The sequence below is a fragment of the Coccinella septempunctata genome, chromosome 4 (assembly GCF_907165205.1).
Source record: "Coccinella septempunctata chromosome 4, icCocSept1.1, whole genome shotgun sequence".
Lineage (NCBI taxonomy): Eukaryota > Metazoa > Arthropoda > Insecta > Coleoptera > Coccinellidae > Coccinella > Coccinella septempunctata.
This window is the reverse complement of record NC_058192.1, coordinates 16,471,221-16,495,959: the sequence shown is the minus strand read 5'-3', so window position 1 is coordinate 16,495,959 and position 24,739 is coordinate 16,471,221. Positions and strand designations below refer to the sequence as shown.

Sequence of the window (24,739 nt, the reverse complement as noted above, 5' to 3'; positions counted from 1 at the left end):
TTCGTGACTGGTTAGATTTGTTGAGTGCGATTATGCGTTGGTGAAAAGATATGGATTTATCCAATAAAAAAACAATGATATAGGTATAAGTTTTCGGGCCCCTTATTGGAAAATTACCTCACTTGTTGGAAGGATAAATAAAGTCAATATATTACATCACTACAACATCAACAAAAATTGATCATAAACTTGAAAATACCAGATTGAAAAGTACAAAACGGAAGATGAACAACAAAAATTTACAAAACAAAACATAGTCCAAAGTTAAAATTCAATTGAGTGGTGATTTATACGCTAAATAAAGAAATGTTATCAAATAAAAGATTACAGTTTTCTGAAATGAAAGAATATTGGGATTCTTGGACTAATTTTCTTTATTGTTCTTCAATACAATGCCAATATTCTTTCATTTCATCTAACTAAATGGACGATAACCTAAGAACAATTACAGTTTTCTTTATCTAGTCATAATTTCCGAACCTTCAAGATACGCCCTTTCCATAAGAATGGTATAGAACGTCAAAATCGAAGCCGGCAAGGTCGTCTGAAATAATTTCCGAAAAAGTTCAATTTTAGCTATTTTTGCTGTTTTGACGAAAGGTGCAAAACTGTTTGGGATAGGGAGATCGCACGAAGCTATTTATGGGACCGGGGACAGGCTATGTTTTGTTACGAAGGACCGAATTAAGCCTTAAATATTATCTGACCCACCACTGATTACAGTTTTTTATTCCCTCAATTATGTTTGGTCTAGGTCTAGGCCCAGGACGACCACTACACTTTAGTTGACTCTCAACTGTTCTCTTAATTCGGTGCTCCAAATATTCAAGCCAAATTCACAGCAGCCTTTAAAAGTTTATGCTTTGATATACAGGGTGTTCCTAAATTGAACGTACAAACGAAAAGGGGAGATTCCTTAAGTGAGTTTAAGAAAAAAAGTCCCATAAACATGGGGTCGCAAACGTTTCGTTTTCGAGATACAGAGTGTTGAAGTTTGACTTTTTTTCAAGTTTTTTTCTCATAGTATCTACACTTCACAAGATATTCAACTGAAATTTGGCATAGATATTACATTTTAGAGTTCTCACCACGTGACATGGCAATTTCGATAGAAGATCTACAGGGTGATATTTTTTCTGGAACACTGCCACCTGTTCTTCTGCAGAACTTTTTTTTTGATGTGTCAAAACTGGCACTGAATTCATTCACCACAGATTACAAACTGGCCTTCCTATCATAGTTACGAGAATTTCGAGAGAATCGTTCAAAATTTTTTTTCTCGAAATCGTTGGTAGAACGACAAAACTACAAGAGACCGAAAAGTTTAGTACAAGAACAAAGCTTCTTTTTACATTTTTTCAAATTAACAGTTGCTCACCAAAAAAAAGTTCTGCAGAAGAACAGGTGGCAGTGTTCCAGAAAAAATATCACCCTGTAGATATTCTATCGAAATTGCCATGTCACGTGGTGAGAACTCTGAAATGTAATATCTATGGCAAATTTCAGTTGAATATCTTGTGAAGTGTAGATACTATGAGAAAAAAACTTGAAAAAAATTCAAACTTCAACACTCTGTATCTCGAAAACGAAACGTTTGCGACCCCATGTTAATGGGACTTTTCTTTCTTAAACTCACTTAAGGAATCTCCCCTTTTCGTTTGTACGTTCAATTTAGGAACACCCTGAATGGCATCGTAGATTTTCTGAGGGAATCATGTGAAAAATCGCAAAATATGTTATTTCTATCAGTTTGACTTTGAACCATTTTTGACGGAAACAGTTTTCGTTTATGACCAGAAACTATTGCTTTCCTTATTCTATTATCTGCGCATAAACTAAGCCACGACTACACTATCGATTTACTCCACAAGATACCAAACACGCGACCAAATAAAATTTACGACAGAGATGGTTTAATCGCTACTGTTATGGTCATTTAACCCGTTTCCTTTCCTTGATAGCAAATCCAGTTTTCCGGTCGTGTTTTGGGTTAGATGCAAGTTGTCTGGTAGATGTATGGTAGATATATATATATATATATATATATGCGTTCAATCATAAGATGGGGGGAAAAAGGAGAGAGAGAAGATGTGGGACAAAGGAGGATTCAGGATTTCGATTTAAGGATTCAATCGATTCTTTGCATCGATAAGTTGCAGGACTCAATTATTGTTACTTAACTATTTAATTGGTGTCCCCGCAATTTTCAAGCTGGGTTATTGCTCGAAGCTCATAGCTTCAATTTCATCTCTGGGTTGCAAAATGGCGAATGCGTCACTCAAAATTATTTGATTTTATTACATTCTAACAGATAAACTTATTTATTACAGCCGTATTCTACTGTATGGTTATAGAGTTCTTTGACTCTGAAATACATAGAAAAAAAGGATTTAGTTTATTCAGTTCAGAATATCATGCATAAAAAAAAATAATATAAAGAATGTTGATAAAAATATTTCGTTAATTAATAAATAATTTGGGATATTTTTTTTATTTACAGCATTAGCTAATTTCATTGTGGATTCACTAAAGTTATAAATACTTTTATCCATTTACTTTTTCATTTTCAAAGGCATGTTTTTGATCGTTTTTATGAGAATAAGAAATGTACATACAACAGACGTGGAGGAAAACTTTTCACCAGAAAAAATCAACCATTTTCCACTCCATTTCAACGAGGTATGTTTCCCACGGCTTTCGCGTAAGTCCAACTCGAGCGTTTAATGACTACTCCAGATGGGGTCATTTCTTACAAATTAGTATTTTTACAGCCATTCCTTATTGCGGCGTGGAAGGGAACGTGGCTACATTCAATATGTCCGTCTTTTCTCTCGTAAAAATGCCACGTCGCGTCGTGGTAATTTACTGGTAATTCTTCGATGTTGCACGTACTCTGATGAGGGCATTAGCTTAAAAGTTCTTGAATGTTAATTCTGGTAAATGGGGAAATGTTATAATACATTTTTTCTCATTGCTTCATTCTTGGAAATGAAGAATTACACATAATGTTATTTAAATTTATTTTTTCTAAAATTAGGAATTCACATGCTCAGCAAATAGTTATACGAGGATATATTGAAAAATTCTTATCCTACTCTAGAACCAAATAAAATTTCAATGTCAAAATATTTTATCACTCAACATATTCTCATCTTAAATGGATATATTTATTACAGCGAACCACAACGTCTCTAGACCTTTAAAAAAAATGTTTCTTTTTGCTCTGCAAACCAGACCTCCACAGCTTTTATTACCTCCTCGTTGGAAGAAAATTCCACGAATTTTTTGCATGGCAACATGGGATTTGTGTGTAAGAGCGTTGTCCTGCAATAACAAACACCATTTTATAGCTTTCCGCGTCTTTTCTCTTAATTTTTTTTTTCCGTAGAGTGGTCAGTAATGTCAAATAGTAATCTCCGGTTATCCAAAAGAACAATCATGAGTTCTCCATGGCAATCCTAAGAAACTGAAGCAAGAATTTTTCCAGCAGATTTTTGGACACGAAACTTCTTAGGTCTTGGAGAACCAGAGTGTCGCCATTCCATCGATTTTATTGCTTTGTTCCTGGATCGTAGAAATGTACCCAAGTCACATTCATAGTAACAATTCGGTTTGAGAAGTCTACATCGTTTTCAAATCGAGCACAGATCGAACGCGATGCTTCTACCCTAGCACGCTTTTGGTCAACATTCAAACATTTGGGGATCCATTTTGCAGCAATTTTTCTCATGTCCAAATTGACATGAACTATATGATGAACGCGTTCGTATGAAATATTCAGTGCTTCAGATATCCGTTTTAGCCCAATTCGAAGGTCTGATAAAATCATGTCATGAACTGCATCGATATTTTCGGGGACTGATACAGAAACTGGCCTTCCCGATCGGTCATCATCTTCAATGGAAAATTTACCTCTTTTGAAGCTTGCAGTCCAATTTTTCACGATCGCATACGAAGGTCATTGATCACCAAGGGTACTAAACATATTTTCGTAAATTTGCTCTTAACCCTTTTAAATACAGGTACTTGATTATGGCTCGATACTCCAAATTTTCGATTTTCACAATTTCGGTGGAAATCTTCTTTCTTTTAATTTATTGCGTAACTCTGGTGTTTACTTTTTTGACCTCAAACTTCACACTGACACTTCTAATGAGTTATTGTTCGTTGCTATGGTAACGCAATATTTTTTTTATAATAAAAGCACTTATCGTTCCTAATATCAATAGAATAGGTGCAGTTCTGTGTTACATTCGAATGGATGAACCTGCGACCGATACGTCAGAGAGTTTGTTTGGATCCCCGAAATGAAAGAAAATTGTTATTTTTATTTTCTTCACGACTTTGAATTTTTTCAAATGATTCACATCGTAATTTCTTATTCACAAGCCTGAGGAAGGGAATAAATTTCCCGAAACGTTGCTGCCGAATAAATTATACATAAATAGTTCCTTGTGACTGATACCCTCACCTATTTTTTTTTATACATGAAACTGGTCTAGGCTAACTAGATATCAATACATCCTCGTATTATTATTATTCAAGCTCGTTCATTTGAGGCCGTGGCGAATAGTTTTTCGAAAAAGTTTGTTTCTCCTGCTATATCGTCTGTTTCTTTTTCAAAAGTCCACTCTGTATATGAATGATCTCTCTATATTTCGAATACTTTGACAAGCTCTATTAAAAAATGAAAATTGTTAATTGACGATATTACGTTAGGATAACACATACCAGTAAAAGCGTTACAGTTAAACAGGAAATAGTATGAATTGAAACAATAGTCAATCAATATAAATATTAGTTTGCAGAAGACGTTTTTTAACAGTTCCTTTTTTGAAGTTTTTGAGTTATTCTATTGCATGCTCTTAGAGAATTGCATCTTTGATAGAATACGTATATTTCACAAGAATTGGAAGGAATACCTACTATACAATCATTTTCAACCCCTTTTCTTCAGAGATCATTTTGTGATAGTAAGAACCACTATTATCACAGAATGGAAGTAACAGGTAGTTCAGATACTAAACTCGCAGGTTTTTAGCACCCAAAAAGATATTTTTTCAAAAATATAGATCCGATCGGTAACAGTACCCAGTTTAGAATTATTTGCCTCGTTTTATGATATGCAAGACTTTCTTCATATTCACGACCAATCCATTGATTTCTGTGCTATGAATCTTGATTACAGCTGGATTTTTTCATTTCAGATGCTTAAGTCTTGTAAGACTCTCAGCATGACAGTGCGTTCACCAACGATGCCTTCAGGACTTGGAGGTGGAGCGCCGTGGCAGATGAGGCAAACTTGTTCTTGGATGGATCGTCATGGGCGACCTGTATCTCCACCCCTGGAATATCGAAGAGGGGGGCAGGTACCCCCTCAGCGTTATGGTTACGGAAGGACGTCAAGCAAGGACAGAAGTGTTCGAAGGGTGAGAAGAATTTTGAACAGTAATTTCAGTTGTTATTGACAGAAAACCTCAGTAAACGATACCTACTTTCTTAATTTCCCAGTTAGACAACAAATATATTTATTCATTTTTCCTATAAAACTGAGTTTTTTTAATGGAGGACATTTTAGAAAGAATCCTCAAAACGAAATTAATAACCAATCTGAACATCACTGTCACAGGATATTCATTAATTGGAATCTACTCAATGCTAAAAATCTCACAAGATCTCAATTTTAGCTCATATTTTGACTTTAAACAGGAGTATGATTTTCACCTCATGGTATCGACAACTATCATCTACCCTTAAAATTCAACAGGTTTTTATTCATATTTATATAATTCTGTTTTAAGTTCATTTATGGGTTTTCATCACTTATCGCCAATTCAACATTAACGAACTGTGCTCCGAAACGTCGTCAAAGCTATCAATAAAAATTAAGAATATAACATCAGAAGTAGGTACATTTTTCCACATTCTCGAAATAAATCTTGATTTATTGAACATAGATGTAAGAAACCAACATACAGTTTTCAACGTTTACCCATATTGTGGGACACAATAGTTTTCTGCTTTTTCTATTCATTATGGGAGTCACAAAACACCCTTGAGATGATCTAGATATCAAAATATCATTGATACTGAAGGTTAATTGACTGAACAAATGAATAATCGATATTTCTGCTATGTTTTCTGATGTTTATCCAAATGAAACAGAAAGTTCCATTGCTTGGCTTGACAATATGTTGAATGTATAATGTATTTATAACACTAATTACCCTCGAAAATGAATGAATGAATGTATGAAAACAGTTAAAGCTTTTCATGGAATTCTTTGTTATAGAAAAAAAATGGAATTAACAGTAAATTCGTGATTTGTTCCAGGTTGACCTCTGTATCGAGCCCGGTCAAAGTTTAGGTTTAATGATCAGGGGTGGAGTAGAATACAACTTAGGTATTTTTATCACTGGAGTGGATAAAGATTCTGTTGCAGATAGAGCTGGGCTGATGGTGAGTCTTTGTCTCCTATAATAAGTCTTTTCAGTTTACTTTTTCTCCAACTGATTTTTTTCATCAACTCGTAGAAATCCAAGAAAGAATCGAAGTTTTTTGTATCGACATTTCCCCAGATGTCTGGAGCACCAGCTATTCTTTAAAGGGAAAATAGAAAAAACTTTTCTGGTAGCTTCGACTCGAAGACAAGGCTCCTTGGTATCTGGGGTGTTAGCGATAACTATCGAGAATCAAAATCCGAGTTCACGAATTTTATACGTTATGTCGTGATAAGGAACACAATAGTCACTGGTACACTACTCTGAAAATCCATCGATTCACAGGGATATAAACTAAGATCAGTAGAGCAAAAATTACAGTTCAAGAGGTGGAATGGCAGACACTCTACCATACACAACTGAAAAAAGGTTTTTTCTCGTAATGATATTCAAATAGTAACGAAGAAGTGGTGAATTCACAGAGTGAATTGAAACGGGGTGGATCCGATCTCAAACGCGCCCAGATGTTACGGGATTCATTCGCCAGCCAGAATGAAGACTCACACTAAACGGACAATGAAGTAGGGGCTCAGCTTAAAAACTACGAGATTGCAGGTCGAGAAAACAAGGCACGGTAGTTCTCCGCTCTTCTCTGCTCCCAGCGGGTTCGCACGCCGGCTAGGAATTCTTACTTCCAACCGGAAGAATCGAATAGGACAAGGAAAAAGGACATAAATGTTCACCTCTCTAGTTTCTGCCCCCAACGGGTTTGCACGCCTGCCAGGAAATCGTACTGTAGTAGCAGTTCCTTTCCAACATTCTATCAAAAAATAGTTATTTTCCTATCAAGTGCGGAAAGTGATACTTGCCCGCACGAAACTGCCGTTGCCCGAACGATGCGAAGCAGAGTTCGGGTAAGCAGTTGAGTGCGAGCAAGACACTTTCCGCAAGAGTTAGGAACAATATTTTTTCTACAAGCGCTTGAAATATATAAATATATCAATTGCACGATACAGATCATATCTCATTTGATTAATTCATATAAATTGACAGACGTAATTCTGCATGTCGTTACCATGGGTTAATCATCGTTGACGTTCGATGCATAGAGACATGATAGAATTTAATTTATTCTATAAGATTTGCGTGCGGGAAAAACCCCTGCTAATCCATTCCCGCACGCATTTGCGTGCGGGAAAGAAATAGCAGGCGTTTTTCCCGCACGTTTTGGAAAAGTGACTCTTTGCAACTTGAAATGCGTGCGGGAAAAAGGTTGAACGCGCACGCTTGTAGAAAAACAGTTTTTTCTCGTAATGATATTCAAATAGTAACGAAAAAGTGGTGAATTCACAGAGTGAATTGAAAAGGGGAGGATCCGATCTCAAACGCGCCCAAATGTTACGGGATTCATTCGCCAGCCAGAATGAAGACTCACACTAAACGGACAATGAAGTAGGGGTTCAGCTTAAAAACTACGAGAGTGCAGGTCGAGAAAACAAGGTGCGGCAGTTCTCCGCTCTTCTCTGCTCCCAGCGGGTTTGCACGCCGGCTAGGAATTCTTACTTCCAGCTGGAAGAACCAAATAGGACAAGGAAAAAGGACATAAATGTTTACCTCTCTAGTTTCTGCCCCCAACGGGTTTGCACGCCTGCCAGGAAATCGTACTGCCAGCAGTGATAGAAAGGAATAGGTCAGAGGGTTAATACAGTTAAAAGTACGGAGTGCTGTCTTACCTCTGTATTCTGGAATGTCGTCCCCACCGAAGACCGAATCCAACATATTCGAATTGCTTTTCAAATTAGGCGTTCGATCTTCGGTGTGGACGAGGGGTTAGATTTGTTCTATATAACTATTTGATGATGAGTCCACTAAGATTAATGGATTCAAGTCCCTGCATTTCACACCGTTTCAGTCATCACCTAATATCAATATTCCTCCATCACTGTACAACAGGTTATAATCGAATCATTGACCTCTGTCATCTTTGCCCTGATCCAGATGCCGTCCGCCCCAAACTAACAACCCTCGAACAAAGCGATTCAAATCAGCATGTTCACGTGAACCGATTCCGATCTGCTCCAATTCCGTAATGATCAAAGGGTGAAATAAAGCAGATTCAACATTTTCCGATGCTCGGCCATCCGTGGCGGGACCTCACGTTCGCTATCCCTTGACACATAGGCAGTGCACGACTCGTGACCCAAAAATAGCCTACATACATCTTCTCTGTTTACGCCAAGCGAAAGTAAGGCGTACAAAAAGGGCCGAAAGGTGGTCGTACAATAAATTTAACGGATGAGCAAAGAGCCGCCATTTCCAGTTTGGAGTTTCCAGATGAAAGCAGAGATTCCAGGGATGGACTGGGCATGATGGGATCTCGTAAAAAGAGAGAAGAACAATGGAAATTTATTTCAAGAATTTCGAATGAATACATGAATCCGTACGTTAAATTTCTGTAGAATATAGAACTACAAACAGGTGTTGAATGGATGAAATTTCATACGGAAATTATCCTCGTTTCAATAAACTAAGGGCTGGTTTATTCACCCATTGTTAAGGCTATTAGATTGCTTAACGATAGGTCAATAAACCAATGGCCAAAACCGCACCTCTATATCTTCTTTATTTGATATATAACAATCACTAGTTACTTTTATGTAGAATACAGTGGCTTCGTAAAATTTTTTCAGCTCATCAGTTTTTCTATGAAAAATACGAAACGCTACATCAGCAACTATTCAACAACTTTTACTTCAATCACCAAGATGAAACGTTTTCTAATGGTATCCCCTCAACGTTTATTCAATAATAAAAAAGAAACACTACAATAACCTTGTACACGAAACTATTCAACAACCCGTTACTTTTACAACCAATATATAACGTGTCATTGGCGTGTCTTCTCAACCTTAATGCAATAAGATGTAAAAACGTTACATCAACGTTGAATTACTGCAAACCACTAATTCCACTAACTAAATTCTTGTCTTCTTCGTCCTTTTTAAGAGTGTGCGAAGGATCTGTAATGGTGGTGTTGTTTAATCTACTGAACCTTGAAAGGAATGAAGGAGGCAATAACCTAATGACCAAGACTATTCTTAAGTTCATTCTGGGTCTGTGAAATGTTCATTCTATACTAAAATTGATGAAGAAACTTATTTGTGGGAATTGTGGGAATGTCCTATACTCTGAAATTCATTATATAATTTTAGTAACATTACAGAATCATCATCAATATCAAAAACGTAATTCTGAAACCAAATTGCAACGTCGTATTTCCGTAGAATTTTTGTTACCAAAAGAATTATTTCTACGAGTAGGAAACCTAGAACCTAGAATAAACGTGAGAATTTAACGTTATTATGAAACGTATTTCTTAACGACCTTTTGCCGTTTTTCCAATGATGAATAATAGGAGCTTTACTTGAAAAAGTTACTTAATTCTGAATATACAACGTATAATGTTGCAGAATCAAATTAAACGTTTGGGATTCGTATCTAGAAAACGTTATTGCAACGTTATATTTCCATAGAATTTTTGTTACCAAAAGAGTAGTTGCTAAAACTAGAATAACTTTGAGGAGGTAACGTTAATCGGAAACGACTTTTTGTTGTTTTTTCAGCAATAAATAATAGTAGTGTTGCTTGAAAAACGCACGGTTTTTTCTACGTTTTCGTGTTTATTGAGAAGGACCAACTCCAACTACGACCAGATTAGAATATACTGCTCCAATGTTTTTGGTACTGCAGCACTGCTTGAAGCGCTGAACCGGTGGAATAGGATAAAAATGATGCATAATATGCGAATACCAATTGAAGGATCTAATTCATATTAATCCACTTTCGAAAGGTTTCTATCAACTCCGCATCTTCTTCCGTTAAAGCAGTAGCTGGAGTTAGGATTATTGGATTTCCGGATGCAATCCTTTAATAACCGCAGAATCCGGCACTGAATCCAACAGACGGTTGAACACACTCGAGTGTGCTGCTTTAACGGCCTGGAATATCGGCCGATCTGATCGATTATGACCTTAACACATTTTTAGCTAGCAGGCCCTACGCCGTTTCATGCAAAGCCTCGCTAGGATCGATCACCATTTCGGGTTTCTTTGTTGTCCGAGTATCGAGATGGGTTATTTTGGACGAGTATGCGAGAGCTGAGTCGTGGCGGTTTTGTGTGCGCTGTTTACTGAAGGAGCGTTAATTGGTATGGGTATTGTTGGGGTTCTCGTCTGAGAATGGATTCTTTATCTTTGGAGAAGTTTCGATTCGGGACTGCTCTTGGCGAGAGAGGAAATAATGATGAATAATCTCCAATGTGCGTATTCGGCTTTTTGTTCGAGTATATGTTCTGTAGTGAGGGAAGTTTCAAGATTCATATGAGAAGAAGAGGAAATTGATAGGGAATTGAATGTTGGGCTATCTGCTATAATAATATCATACTTATTATAATTGCTTCCAATTGTCTGAATTATAACGCAAATATGTGTCCATAACGCAACTTATTGAATATTGAATCAAGGACAATCCCTTGGAGAATCCTTATATAATCTTGTGTGATATAACGAAGTTGCCTTTAAATACCAATTAACCTAGGGTTACAGTTCCTTTCCAACATTCTATCAAAAAAACAATTTTGATCGCAAAAGATGCGTCTAACTATAAAGTCACTTTTGAACTCCACCTTGGCACTCAACCTAAATAAGGTCCAGATTACACAAAAAAATCTTTTATTACTTCTCGTCATAAGCAGTTGGTTGAAAATAATTTCCAAGTAAGACAAAACCTTCACTAACATTGCTTCAAATATTCTTCAACGTCTAAATGATGCGAAGAAAAAAAATCATTTCACTTTCTCAAAACTGAGTTAATAATAAATATTTTTGTTTTATTACGAACAATGTCCGAATGAGAAACATAAAAAAAAAATTGGAAATTTTCGATTTATTGCCTGAGTAAAGAGTTTGAAATAGTTTCCAAAATGTTACCTCCTCTCAATTTGTATTTTTATTCTTGATTTGCCAGATGTTTGGAGATGAAGGACATGATAATTTTGGATAAAAATGCAAGCACCTCTGAATATATCTTAATCGACGTATTCACATAGTACCTGTTATCTTGGTCCGCAAGCTTTTCTCAATAAAATAACAGTAATTATCGCAAAGAGGAGGCTGAACCTATATTTTCAAATGATTTCAGTGGTGGAAAATTATGGAATAGGGTTAGAAATTTGAGGGACGATACAGTACTGATTTCGGTATATTTATAACCTTCCTTAGGGCTCTGGAAGTGCGATACAAAATTACGTATTATAAATAACCTTAATAGTAGGCAGATGAAAAAAAGAAATAGATCATATCCTCAAATGCAAGAAAAAACAGCAGAGACAAGGTTACAATAATGCTGAAAGACAAGGAAAATTTAATTACAAGCAGTAGGTAATATTAATTTGAGTGGAGTTTGAGGGCACAGATTATAGAGTTAGGTTAGTTAACTCTATAATCTTTGCTTGAGGGCTTGAAGCGAAAACAATGTCTAGTCTCTTACATGATGATTTTTTCGATTTAAATGAGTGCGGAAGACCTTTAACTTATTTTTAATATTGAATAACATATCAATGCTGAAAATCACATCCTCCGTGATCCACTAGCCATTTTATTCATTTATTTTGTTTTCTTCTAGGTTGGGGATCAAATCCTAGAGGTTAACGGTCAGTCGTTCATGGACGTTACCCATGATGAAGCGGTGGCTCAGCTCAAGTATCACAAGAGGATGTCCTTGGTGGTGAGGGACGTCGGTAAAGTTCCTCATTCATGCACTGCCTACGACAGAGATTGGGACCTTTGTAGTCCTGGGTAAGCGACATTTGTTTCTAACTAACAAGGCTTCTACACCTTGAAATCAATTCCGTTGGAATATTCACTATGAAAGCGCTTGAGGACCAGAAGTAGGAAATTACGAGTTTCAAATCGAAATGATGAGTTAAAGACGAAAATTCCGAGTTTGAAGCCCGCAAAATGAAAATAAAAACTCGGTGGCCCTTTGGCGCTTTCGAACTTCGCAGGATGCCTTTCAAAGTTCTTCAACTCGGTTATGGTGATTTTATTTCGAAGATAGGAGTTCTCGCGATGTTGGAATTTCATTCCATCCAACTAATATCGAACATTTTCAACCTGTTCCGGTAGAATCAACAGCGGAAACGAAATTTTCGCTAATATATGAATGTACTTTCGCCATATTCAATTTCCTCCGCGAACAAGATTAATCCGCACGAATGGACTTCAGGGCCGGTCTAGGTATATGCCACTAGGGAGGATAAAATAAATTACATGAAACTTTAACGTGGGACACGAAGGAAAAAGCATGAGAATGGATGCTTGGTCGACACCGGCTGGTGTTTCAATCACCATAATGCCCAGATTCAGGCAGTGTGGTATGCCGCGGTAAAATATCGACGGCATTCATACTTCCTGAGTGCATTCTATGAATAATTCACGACGGTAAGCTTGGACTTTGGAATGGTATAAAAAATCTGTAACTTTCAATATTTTACTACTGGCGTGGATTGACTAGGTGCTCACAGTAAGTTAAAACGGAAATATTTGCGCTGAGTTTTTTCTTTATTTACACCTGGCAATAAATTAAATTCCGTGAAAATTCACCTTAGCACACTGTCACTCATCCATCATGTCAGTCAATTTCGTCAATCATGAATTATTCATAATTCTTCTTTTTCTTCTGCCGTGGACATAGTTAAAGGAAGCAGAAGAAGAATTATGAATAATTACTGGTGAAATGTATAACTATCGATTGAAATAATAAAAAATATAGATTGTAATTTGAAAATCTTGAGTTTTGATTAATTCGATTTGCCCAACTTGATCTTCTTCACATAAGTGCCTGTACATTTTAGGTACAAAAATAAAACAGATTTTCAAAACTACATGTAAAGATTGAAAATGTTGCAAATTTTTTTGAAAGAAAAACCTCTTCAAAAAAAACTTCTAAAAAGTGAGACATAATTTTTTTCATAAGAACCTCGATAACCGAAGGTATGGCCTACTGTTGAAATTTCCATCAAATCAAATGATACCAATACTGGGTGTGCCCTTTGAACTAAGAAAGGAGTGGGCTGTTTCCGTTATTATAACTGAAAGCAGCGTTGGTCTTAAAATATTTTAGAGAGAAAGTTCATAGACGTTAACCACAACATGCAAATTTCCAGCACTAGTACTCCATAAATGTCTACTAGGCCATCGCAATGAATCCCGTGTATATTATGTTACCGGCAATGTGTATAATTCAGGCATTCTATATACTGCCTAGACAATGTATAGAATGCCGGGGTCTTCTAGGAAATGTATGAAATAATTCGAATGCGTTTGTCCATTTCATACTTTACTTTAGGCATTGTATACAATTCCTAGGTATTTTATAGAATGCCTGCTGATCTGCCAGGAATGTGTGAAATGAAATGATTCGGGTTTGAATTTCTTATTAGAATGGGTATGTACAGGATGGGCACAATTCGTTTTCTACTGAGGGGATCTCGAGAACTATGTATAAGAGCTAGAAGAAGATGGATGAAACATTTCCTGGCCCTTTTTCAGGCAAACAAAGAATGGTGAGAATCGTAGCCTCCAGCAAAAAATGAGATTTTGAAGATTTCGAAAAGTTCTCATAACTTTTTTGTCTTTTCTTACAGATCTGAAACTTGAACCCATTAGGCACTTTTATACGTAGAATCTACTGACAAAGGATTTCTTCCAATTGATAAATAACAAATTCAATAAAAGTTTGTATTTTGAAAAAAACGAAAGTTCGCCTAATGCTTCGAAATGAAAAAATATTTTGAGCCCGTCTTTTGATTCTACGTAAAAAAGTGCCTGTAGAGGGTTCATATTTCAGATCTGTAACTTCAAAGTCAAAAAAGTTATGAGAACTTTTCGAAATCGTCTAAATCTCATTTTTGCTAATAACTTAAAAACGAAGAATCGTAGATAGCCGCGGTTTTCACTATTCTTTGTTTCTCTGAAAAAAAGCTCGGTTCTCGAGATCCTCTGAGTAGGCAACGAATATTCCGCACCGTGTTCTATGTTTTATGTTTTGTGCTATGTAATTGATATTATTTAACGATTGAAACATTTTTTTCATTTCCTCCTTTGATAGAGGTTTGGAGAGATAGAGAGATATCTGAAAAGCCATTCTGAACAAAAATTACTGAGTTTTCACATCCTAGATGATATGTTTAATATTTTCTTTTTATTTAAAATGAACATCAGAGACACTCGTTAATCGGCCGCCATTTTTATGAATTCGCAAGGAACGAATGTGCTCCTTAAATCGTCAACATCTCCTCTCATCAATGAGATCTTACCTCAACACATTGCCTACTAGGCGTCAGGCATTCCATACAATACCTAGGCATTGCATAGAATGCCGGATTATGCACATTGTCGGTAACATATACATTTAAAGGTGAGGCATTCTTTTAACAGAAGGTAGAATAGGTCAGAATAAAGCGTTTCACCAAAAGTCGCCTTCACAAAACTTTCAAAATGACAAAATTGAAGGAAAAATTGAAAATGATCAGTGAAATAGGTCCTCATACGAGACTAGATTATTTGTTATCTGAATTATCGTGAAGCAATGTTATGACTCAAACAAATGATTTCCGCTCAGGTTATTGGCCCATTCGATTTTTACGTGGGAATCAAAATGGAAACTTAAAATTGCCGAATTTCCCATTACTTAGTAACCTTAACAATTTTATAGAATGGCTCATTACGATACCAACTGAGAGAACAAGACTTAGCACACAAGTGAGCAAAAAATAGAATATTAGTTCGAAATCTCACCACTAAAATTCGGCTATATTATTTACAAGTTATTTCATAATGGATACCATAATCTTCTTCTTGTTCGAACCGTCCAACAATCATCGTAAAAATAGTGTAGAATACGGTAAAAATAACAGCACATTGCCAACATAAGCGTTTTCAATAAACTGTCTCAATTTTCTGCACTGTTTTCCCCCCAAATCGCACGGTAAAACAATTTTTTCAAGTGAACCATTTCACCTAATCAGATTGACTCGGATGTACTGAACTTGAAGTTCAATGAAATTCCGGGGGTTGTAGCTCAGCCATTTTGAATATTATATGTGGACCATTTTTGTAAAATGGTAAAATGGTAAAGCGCCTTGTATGCTTTTCCAGTTTCAGCCTGTATATTTCGCCCATGATTGAAGAACACATTCCAAATTCCAATATCCACACACTACAGTGTGATGGTAACCCAATAAGCATAGGAACGAATCCTCCGAAGGGATGCTTTCCAACTACCGAACTCAACATTGCCATTTACGTTGCACGTCAAACCCACCTCAGGAATCCCAGTTCAACCGCAGCCTAATGCAACCGAACATCGCCGAATTTAGGTCGTTTTCGAACCTCCAAAGTCCCGGCTACAATGCAGAACAGATTACCCCGACATTTCATTTCCCTGCCAGACGGACCGTGACTCTCTGTTATCTGTGCGGCCGAATCGGGAAGGCCAAAAACGCGAGCAAATCCCAGGAAATAGCCCTGTCGAAAAATAGGCCGACAACGTCGGAAAGAGTCAGTGCATTTGATGCCACCACATGCTGAAAGTTTATTTTGTGTATCGATTTATGGACGACTGTGTTGAATTATAACATGTATAAAATTAACAAACAAATCCTGATTCCATAAGCCGAAGTTATGATTTTTTATATAACGTGAAAGAGAGTCATATACGGGCGAGTAAATATTTCAAAAGTAGGTTCTTGAGGTCAAAAGAAACACTCAATAAAAAGATATAGCCATTTCGAGTCTTCATAATGAGCTGTGCACACCCCTGGAAAAACAAAATGACCCTCAGAATAACAAGCTGAATCTGTGACACTACACATCTGTGGATCTTTTCACGAGGATATATTGAAAAATTCTTAGCCTACTATAGAACCAAACAAAATTTCAATGTCAAAATATTTCATTACTCAATATATTCTCCTCTTAATTGGATACATTCAAAGATATTACACAATGTAATATTCTCCACGACTTTTATTACCTGGTCGTTGGAAGAAAATTTACGACCTTTTAAACTTTTTTTAGTTGAGGAAAGTGATGATAGTCAGATGGAGCCAAAACTGTTGAATAAGGGGGGTGTTCTAGTGATTCAAACCCTAAATCACTAATTTTTTGCATGGCAACATGAGATTTGTGTGCAGGGGCGTTGTCTTGCAAAAACAAAACACGTTTGGATAGCTTTCCGCGTCTTTTCTCTTTAATTTTTTCCCGTAGAGTGGCCAGTAATGTCGAATAGTAATCTCCGGTTATTGTTCTAGCCTTATCCAAAACATCAATCATGATTACTCCATGGCAGTCTCAAAAAAAAGTGAAGCAAGAACTCTTCAGGCAGACTTTTGAAGACGAAACTTCTTAGATCTTGGAGAACCAGAGTGTCGCCATTCCATCGATTGTTGCTTTGTTTCTGGATCGTAGAAATGTACCCAAGTCTCATCCATAGCAACAATTCGGTTTAAGAAGTCTACATCGTTTTCAAATCGAGTACAGATCGAACCCGATGCTTCTACCCTTGCACGCTTTTGGTGAACATTTGGGGATCCATTTTACAGCAATTTTTCTCATGTCCAAAATTCAGTGCTTCAGATATCCGTTTCAGCCTGATAAATCATGTCATGAACTGCATCGATATTTTCCGGGACTGACATAGAAACTGGCCTTCCCGATCGGTCATCATCTTCAATGGAAAATTTACCTCTTTCGAAGCTTGCAGTCTAATTTTTCACGGTCGCAAACGAAGGACATCGATCACCAAGTTTATTAAGCATATCTTCGTAAATCTGCTTACCTCTTAACTCTTTTAAATACAATTACTTGATGATGGCTCGATACTACCATTTTTCGATTTTCACAATTTCGGTTTCTTTTCATTTATTGCGTAACTCTGGTTTACTTTTTTGACCTCAAACTTCACACTGACATCCTAATGAGCTATTGTTCGTTGCTATGGATGGAAGTGGTCTAGGCTAACTAGATATCAATATATTCTAGTAATTGAGATGTATTCAGCCAAAGTACCCAATTTTTCAAATTCCACAGATGCGTTTTAATTTTTGAATGAGGATTTCATTCTTCACAGGAGACTTTTCCCCCCTTACTAAATGCCTTTTTTCGTTCTAGGAGTAGAGCTGCCGCAACAACAAGAAAATGGGCTGCAGCCTTACAAATGGTGGAGGAAAAGGCCAGAGTCCTTCTTTCTCGGCCAGAATTCACTTCCCTCTGTTATTATACGGACGAATATGCCGCTAAACATATGACCATAGATGCCTTTGTACAAGTAATGACTGAACTACTAAACACGCCAGAAAAAGTGAGTTAACTTTTTTTTTCATCAGTACCTAAGACAAAGAAAAGTAAGAAATTCAACAGAGCTGGTTAAACATGTTTTCCCCCATTGGGCTAATTCACTCGAACATTACCTCGTTTCAGATCACTCTCATGACAGAATTGAGGGAGATAGTCGCCGTAGAAGACCGATCGAAGTTCGACGAATTAGTATACGGAAGGGATCTGGAGTCCTCGTCAAGAATAAACCCTAGGGATCCCAGAGAACACGATTACCGACACTCGAGGGTGAGTCTTACGATTGTTTTTATCGGATTTACAGGAGGCAGCAAGTTTCAATCTTCCGGTAGGCATTTCCGAAATGTACGAATTGAATTCAGAACATCGCGAGAAAGTGTAAGCGACATTCTATCTTTCGTCGTGAGATGAGGAAAATGATTTGTATACTTTATCTTCACGATGCTCCTTTTTTTCGATTTCTTGTGCTTGAATGAATCTTGTTAGTTGACTCATTCTAAAGACGATTGAACTCACAGTAAAATTTGTGCTTTGTTGTCATTTCTCAGACTTATCACTGAAAACTACAAAATTCAAAGATCGGAATTTAAAAGAAGTAGCAAATAATTACTAAATGTTTTCATTCAGCAAATAATTCATCCTTGTACGTTAATATAAGTAGGGATTGAGTATCTAAGCAATTTCAAAATATTGAAATATATGTTTTTTTTTCCATAAAAAGGGTACCATCGAAGGAAAAACGTGATTGACTGAAAAAAGCTCCTCAAACCTGGATATCTTTGAAAGAGTGAAAATTTGTTCTCTGTTTTTAAGTTTTGTCACAAATCATTGAACATCCGTCTAAATAAGGACTTGGATTGACGTATTTTTTAAAGAAGAAATTGATATTTTCCGATTATCCCTCATTTTGTTTTTGTTGAATCACGTATGGATTAAAAATTTCAATTCTCACTTTCACTCATTGTCTGCATTTGCTCAAATCTATCACTACGAATAATAATATTTCTGCTTTGATGTTTGCAGGTGAGCTATTTCAAAGTCAATCTTTTGCAGTAAATATAATAAACTTTTTGAAACAGAAAATTCCAAATATTTCTCGAAATATACAGGGTCCTGCAAGAGTGCGTTAGGCTTCCATAGTTGCCAAACAAGATGTTTTAGGAATTTAGTTGAGAAGCATTGCCATTGTACTTTCAATTCTGTATCTCAGGAAACTATTTCTCAGGGTGTTCCCGAATAAAATTATCCAACTAATGGGTGATTTTTTTGATGGAACACTCTTTATATTTTTGCATATTTTTAATGCTCTTCAATACCTCTACCATGATGCAAAATATTAGCGATATTTTTCTAACGGTACGGATCTCATTGAGAAAAAACTGCAAAATTTCGACGAAACAGCAGTTCGGTAAAAGTCCTTTACCGATTTCCAGTAGCGATAGAAACATGAATTTGATCAGGATTTCTCTTAAATTAAGAATTTTCCTAGTCATCGATCCTAAATGATCAACCTCTCTTATACAGGGTGTCCGTTGTCAATGTCCAAATATGAAGAATTTCAAATTGTTTTTTCTCGATTTTTTCCAATGTAACACCTTGTATTTTTTTCCATGATAATGTACACAGTTCAAAATCTTACATTTTTTCAGAAGTAACCTTAGGACTATTTTCACTCCTATGTCCAGCAGACACGAAAAATGACATTTCAACCAAAAATTTCAGGAATAATGAATATAATAGCTAACGGATATTTTAAATGAGTCACACAATGAAACCAAACTGAATGACCAATTTTTGAAAAACTTTAAAACCCTTCCAAAATCATAATCCTTGAAGTTCAACATGAAAATAATAATGTTTGTCCGAATAAGTAACACAATACATAGGTATTATTGGTAACTTGTGTATTCTAACGATTACAGAGCTTTATCGGCATCCAAAAAAATTATTATTCATAAAATGGATTAACAAAATTTTTCTTTGTCTTTTTCAACGCCCGTTTGTTTTGTATCCAATATTTAAATGAAATTTTCCGTTCTGATTTCATTTTTCGTATCTGCTGGACACAGGAGTACCTAGAGGTATTGAAATAAAAAAAAAATATAAGGGGTATTCCATTTGAAAAATCACTCATTTGTTGAATAATTTTATGTGGGAACACCCTGTATATCAGAAAATAATTTCCTGAGATGCAGAATTGAAAGTACAAAGGGAATGCTCCCCAACTAAATTCCTAAAACGTCTTGTTTGGCAGCTATGGAAGTCTAACGCACTATTGAAGGACCCTGTATAATAATCGTATACCCTACACTTACCTGTGCTTAAACTCCTACATATGCTAAACTGTTTGATAACTAAAAATGTATTGATGACATTCAAAATATTTTCGTATACCTAAAGTGGCAATATTGACGTCATGCTTCTTCAACTCCTTAGATCTAAAATGAAAGTAGCAAGAATTGCTCACCGAATTAGAAACGGGTAATTCTGTGGGAAACAAGAGCCCGCAGAAAATAAAAAAGCTATTTTATAGTTTTGCGCAGCAATAAAATATCGTTAACCTCCGGGGATGTACACATCCAATTTCTTCTAATGAATATAATGGGGTTTCTTGAGAGTCACAACATTGAAACTCTGTTTCTATTTGCGGAAGAATGAAGGAAATTTCCACGACAAATTTCATATAATATTCTGAATGTAATCATTTTCACACTTTTTCCTGTTGAAAGAAAATCAGTAGAAATTGCTATTTAATTTCATGAAACATGCAGTTGAGATAAGATCTGTAACATAAACAAACATAAAAAAATTCTCTAAAATCGAAAAACGAAATTTTTCCTCCATGAAATATTAACCTGATATACTTGGTACGCAATGCAATCATGGGGTGGCTGGATTATTGATTGAAAAAAATTAAAGAGAAAATTAAAGGGAGGTGTTACCGGAATAATAATCATTATATTCATGTAAAGTTCAGTACCTACAGAATGTAAATTTTACTATTTTTTTACATCAAAGTCTCTGAACTTTATAATCTTTCAGCTCAAGAATTAAGGATTTACCTTAAATTCCAACCAACGTCGATATTCAAGTGAATGAAGTAATATTGGATTTATGTGGCCGAAAATCAAATTTACACTTACCTTCACGCACCTAAAGATGCTATAGCGAAACACGTTTCCTGGTTTAACAACTCCTTTTTGTGAAAGTCATATACTCTGCTCTAAGTTCGAATAAAGTAATGTTCAAATAAAAGAAGGATCTAGGTTTCACTTTCCTCTAACTTTCCACTTTTTGGAAGTACGAAACTGAAAAAGTGAAAGGATTAGTTATTTAGGACCTTGCAGTCAACACATTGATTTTTTTCCTCGATGAAACAGTGAGTTTATTCTGGTTGCTCCTTACAGTCATTGGATAAGAGTGGGGAGGATCTTGTTTGGTAGCAGATTTCCTGAATTTTTGTGCGTACATTATATTTTTCATCGAATTGATTTGAAAATACTTCATGATATATTCAATAAATCCTCCAGTTGAAGTACGAAGGGCATGCACCAGAATCCTCCTATTTTCGATAAAAACTTCTTTTTGATTGAAAATTCTTTGAATATAGAAATTTATAATTTTCGAAATCTTGCTCACTGACCAGAAGAGAAAGTCTTTATCTTCTAAGGAATGCTTTCATTCTTCAGGCGTTTCGTATAAAAGGACAATCAGTTTTATCAGTTTTTCTATTCCGTATTTTCCGAACGTTTGAGGGTGATTGTCCCCATTATCACTTCGAAAACTTTCAACTCACAAAACACGTTCATATTTCTCTCGGAGTAGGATTTATTGCTATTTACAGCGAAAAACTCCTCGAATAACAAGGAGAATAACATACCCGAATTCGGCCTTGATTTTATTCCATTTTCACATCGATTGGAAAAGTTTCAGTAGGTAGAATAGAATATAATAAAAATATACGATTCGAAATAGAGTAAAATCATGAATGGTTGATCTAACCATAACTAAGAGAGCAATAAAGAAATTCTGTGACGAAAGAAAGATCAAATACATTTCTGCACTCTCGCAATTCACATTCACCGAGAATATAAAAGCAGTCGTTGGTCCTGAAAGGATGAACCTAATTTCTCACTCCGGGAATTTCCCTTCTTCTTTCAGTGCCTCGAAAGTATAGAGCGAAAACAATTCGATTCCCTTGAGAGTATCTAGGAATTGCATGAAATAGAACGAAAGTCCCGGATGAATATTTTAGCGGTTCTTGAAAAAATAGTTCTTGGAATCGGTATAACGAAGTTGTTTCGCTGAAAAACATTCTAAAACTATAGTTATATCGTTCTCCATTCAGTTAGTAAGTTTAATGTGTCTCTATCTTTATCGTTTAGAATTTTAGAACGTCGTATTGAGGTTACCAGAGCCCAAGTTTGATCCCAAGGCTATAAAAAAAGTTATCTTAATCCGAACGGTGACTTTATTTATGATATACAGTAATGACTACTTGATAGTGTCGATACTGTATTGAAAAGTAAAGAATGTTCTCAAATATTAGATCCTTTTATACTGTTCGAAAAAGTAGCAATACTCGATTATTATTTGGTTGTTAATGCGAACAAGAAATATGCATTGATTTTGAAACCAATTCCTCCGCCATTTTGCAACCATGACCGAGTGTGTCTAAGATTATGTAAAAATTTCATTTAACGTTTGTTCTTGGCTTGATGAATGCTTTTGATGAAAAAAATCAAATGTATAAATCGATTCACTATTGGATTGTCAGATAACGTTTGAATTGGTTGTCAGATATTCCTTATTAACGTGACTTTCCTCATGTTTTTTTATTTTAACTTGCACCCGAATGTATTTTCATCTTCCATAAGAGAATGCTTTTAATGAATTGATGAGTTTAAGTGTTTTGAATTGAATCCATGGCTGAGAATTTTGAATATTCCTCAACTCAAATGTACAAAAACGTAGTCAATCTTCTATTAATTACAACAACCATATATCCAGCTATCGTAGTAGCAGCCAATAGCAATCGTGATGCCAAGATTCGGGCAATATTTCAGGAACATTCATAGTTATTTTCCAACAAGTGGGCAAAATATCACTTCCAGTTTCTCACTTGTAAAAATATCATGTGTTGAAGTCGGAGAAAGCACGCTTGACAATAAGATAATAATTTAACCGTGAAATGAATGTTAACGTATCAACTAACTAAATGTCCAATTTTTCATCCTTGGCTGGTATAAATTCTCAACGTATGGAATAATTAAGGATTTTGAAATACAGTTTTCGTTTTGTTTTTCTCCTACTAGGTGTTATTATGTATGATATGATTATAAGATTACTTCTGCAATACTTTACTCCTGAAATCATGTTCTTTCGTTTTCAGAGAAAAGGAATGCCAATACCCGAAGCCAATCATTCCATCTTCCAAAGTTATCCAGAGGTGAGTTTTCATCTTTTCCCCCATTCGTTCAGTAGTTTCTCGAAATGATAGAAATATGTGGTGCTGTGGCGAACATAGGTGTTATTGTTTATATATCAATAAAAAGGAGAAAATTGTCCACGGAGTTAAAGATGAAACATTGGAGGAAATTCCGATGCTTCATCATGCTCCTAGACATTTTGTTTGCCGCGTTCAACGCTGTTCTATTTTGTGTTAACCCTTGCAGGATTATGGTCCCGGAGTGGACGAAAAAAATTATAATGATGATTTTCGTTCGCCCAGCGAGGATTCGGGATTGGGATTGGGCATGGCGGATAGGGTGCCGAGGTGAGAGAAAAATTTTCAATAATTGATATTTTATAGTTGTCTCTTTTAGATGATGCTGTGAATGCATATATCTCTATGAAGGTACACTAGTCTATCCAAATTTTTATTGTTTTTTATAGTCCAACTGAAATCTAATATCTCAATTTGCGGTAACTTAAAGAGAAAGGTTGAAGGAGGATTTATTTCTGAAAAGTAGAGAAAGGCTATAAATGTGCTGACGAACTCCTACTAATTTCATTCAACAGGTACATACACCACCTGTTGAATGAGTCAAATTGTGTGGGATTTGATGGATCCCCGAATTTTTATCTCCATATAGTCTTTTTGAATTGAGTTTATTTATTACAGAAGCTTGTGAGTGATACTTTATCTTATAATTGTTGATTAATATTAATAATAATTAGGTCCCAAAAAAACGTTCACTCAAAAATCCTTTGAATTAACTGAGATGTGAATATCTAACAATATCTAATTGGTAGAAGGCGATCACGTAAACGACATCTACCAATGGATTGCTTATTTCTTAGGAGTCAGGTGTTTTTTTTGGTTCAGAGTCGATACAAACTGATGAGTAAACCGCTCCGATTCTGAAATCATGTGATTTTATATTCCACGTTCTGCTTAATTATAATTTTGATAATTTTTCACACTGCCTGCTGAAAATACACCTTACAATGAAATTGTAGGAATGCCTAAAACGCAAAATCGCAGAAAACATGGTTTCAGACTAGTATGTTCTCGAATTCTTGTAGAAATCACTTTTATGTTTCTGAGATTTCCGATATTCGAAACATCAATTTTAAACCCTTTGAAAGCTAAAGTTTGATCATGACTGGTTGAATCGGTTAGATTGCTGATTGATTTCAGGCTCATCGGAATGATTTACTGTGTGTTTGTCTCTTGAATAAATCATTCTAGAAACGATTTGTTTACATTCTTCCTATAGTACCTAAATTAAGCGACCTACATTCATGTTGAAGGCATGTCATTGTGAATATAATTCTACTGGGTGGGCTTTTTAAAACGAAACAGATGAGACAACCACCTTAATTGTTGAAGGAAGTAATTACCAATAATAATTATTTGGTTGCTTAATGTTGACAATTAAC

General features: G+C 35.7%; 1 protein-coding gene across 1 annotated transcript in view; it reads left to right on the top strand.

The window, feature by feature from the left end:
* LOC123310849 (whirlin) overlaps nucleotides 1-24,739 on the top strand; it is a 151,512-nt gene that overhangs the window by 52,762 nt on the left and 74,011 nt on the right. Inside the window, exons 6-12 of the mRNA XM_044894530.1 lie at nucleotides 5,208-5,429; nucleotides 6,334-6,459; nucleotides 12,123-12,295; nucleotides 17,672-17,861; nucleotides 17,981-18,124; nucleotides 23,247-23,303; nucleotides 23,530-23,630. Coding sequence (XP_044750465.1) covers nucleotides 5,208-5,429; nucleotides 6,334-6,459; nucleotides 12,123-12,295; nucleotides 17,672-17,861; nucleotides 17,981-18,124; nucleotides 23,247-23,303; nucleotides 23,530-23,630 — 1,013 coding nt within the window. The remainder of the gene's footprint in view (nucleotides 1-5,207; nucleotides 5,430-6,333; nucleotides 6,460-12,122; nucleotides 12,296-17,671; nucleotides 17,862-17,980; nucleotides 18,125-23,246; nucleotides 23,304-23,529; nucleotides 23,631-24,739) is intronic.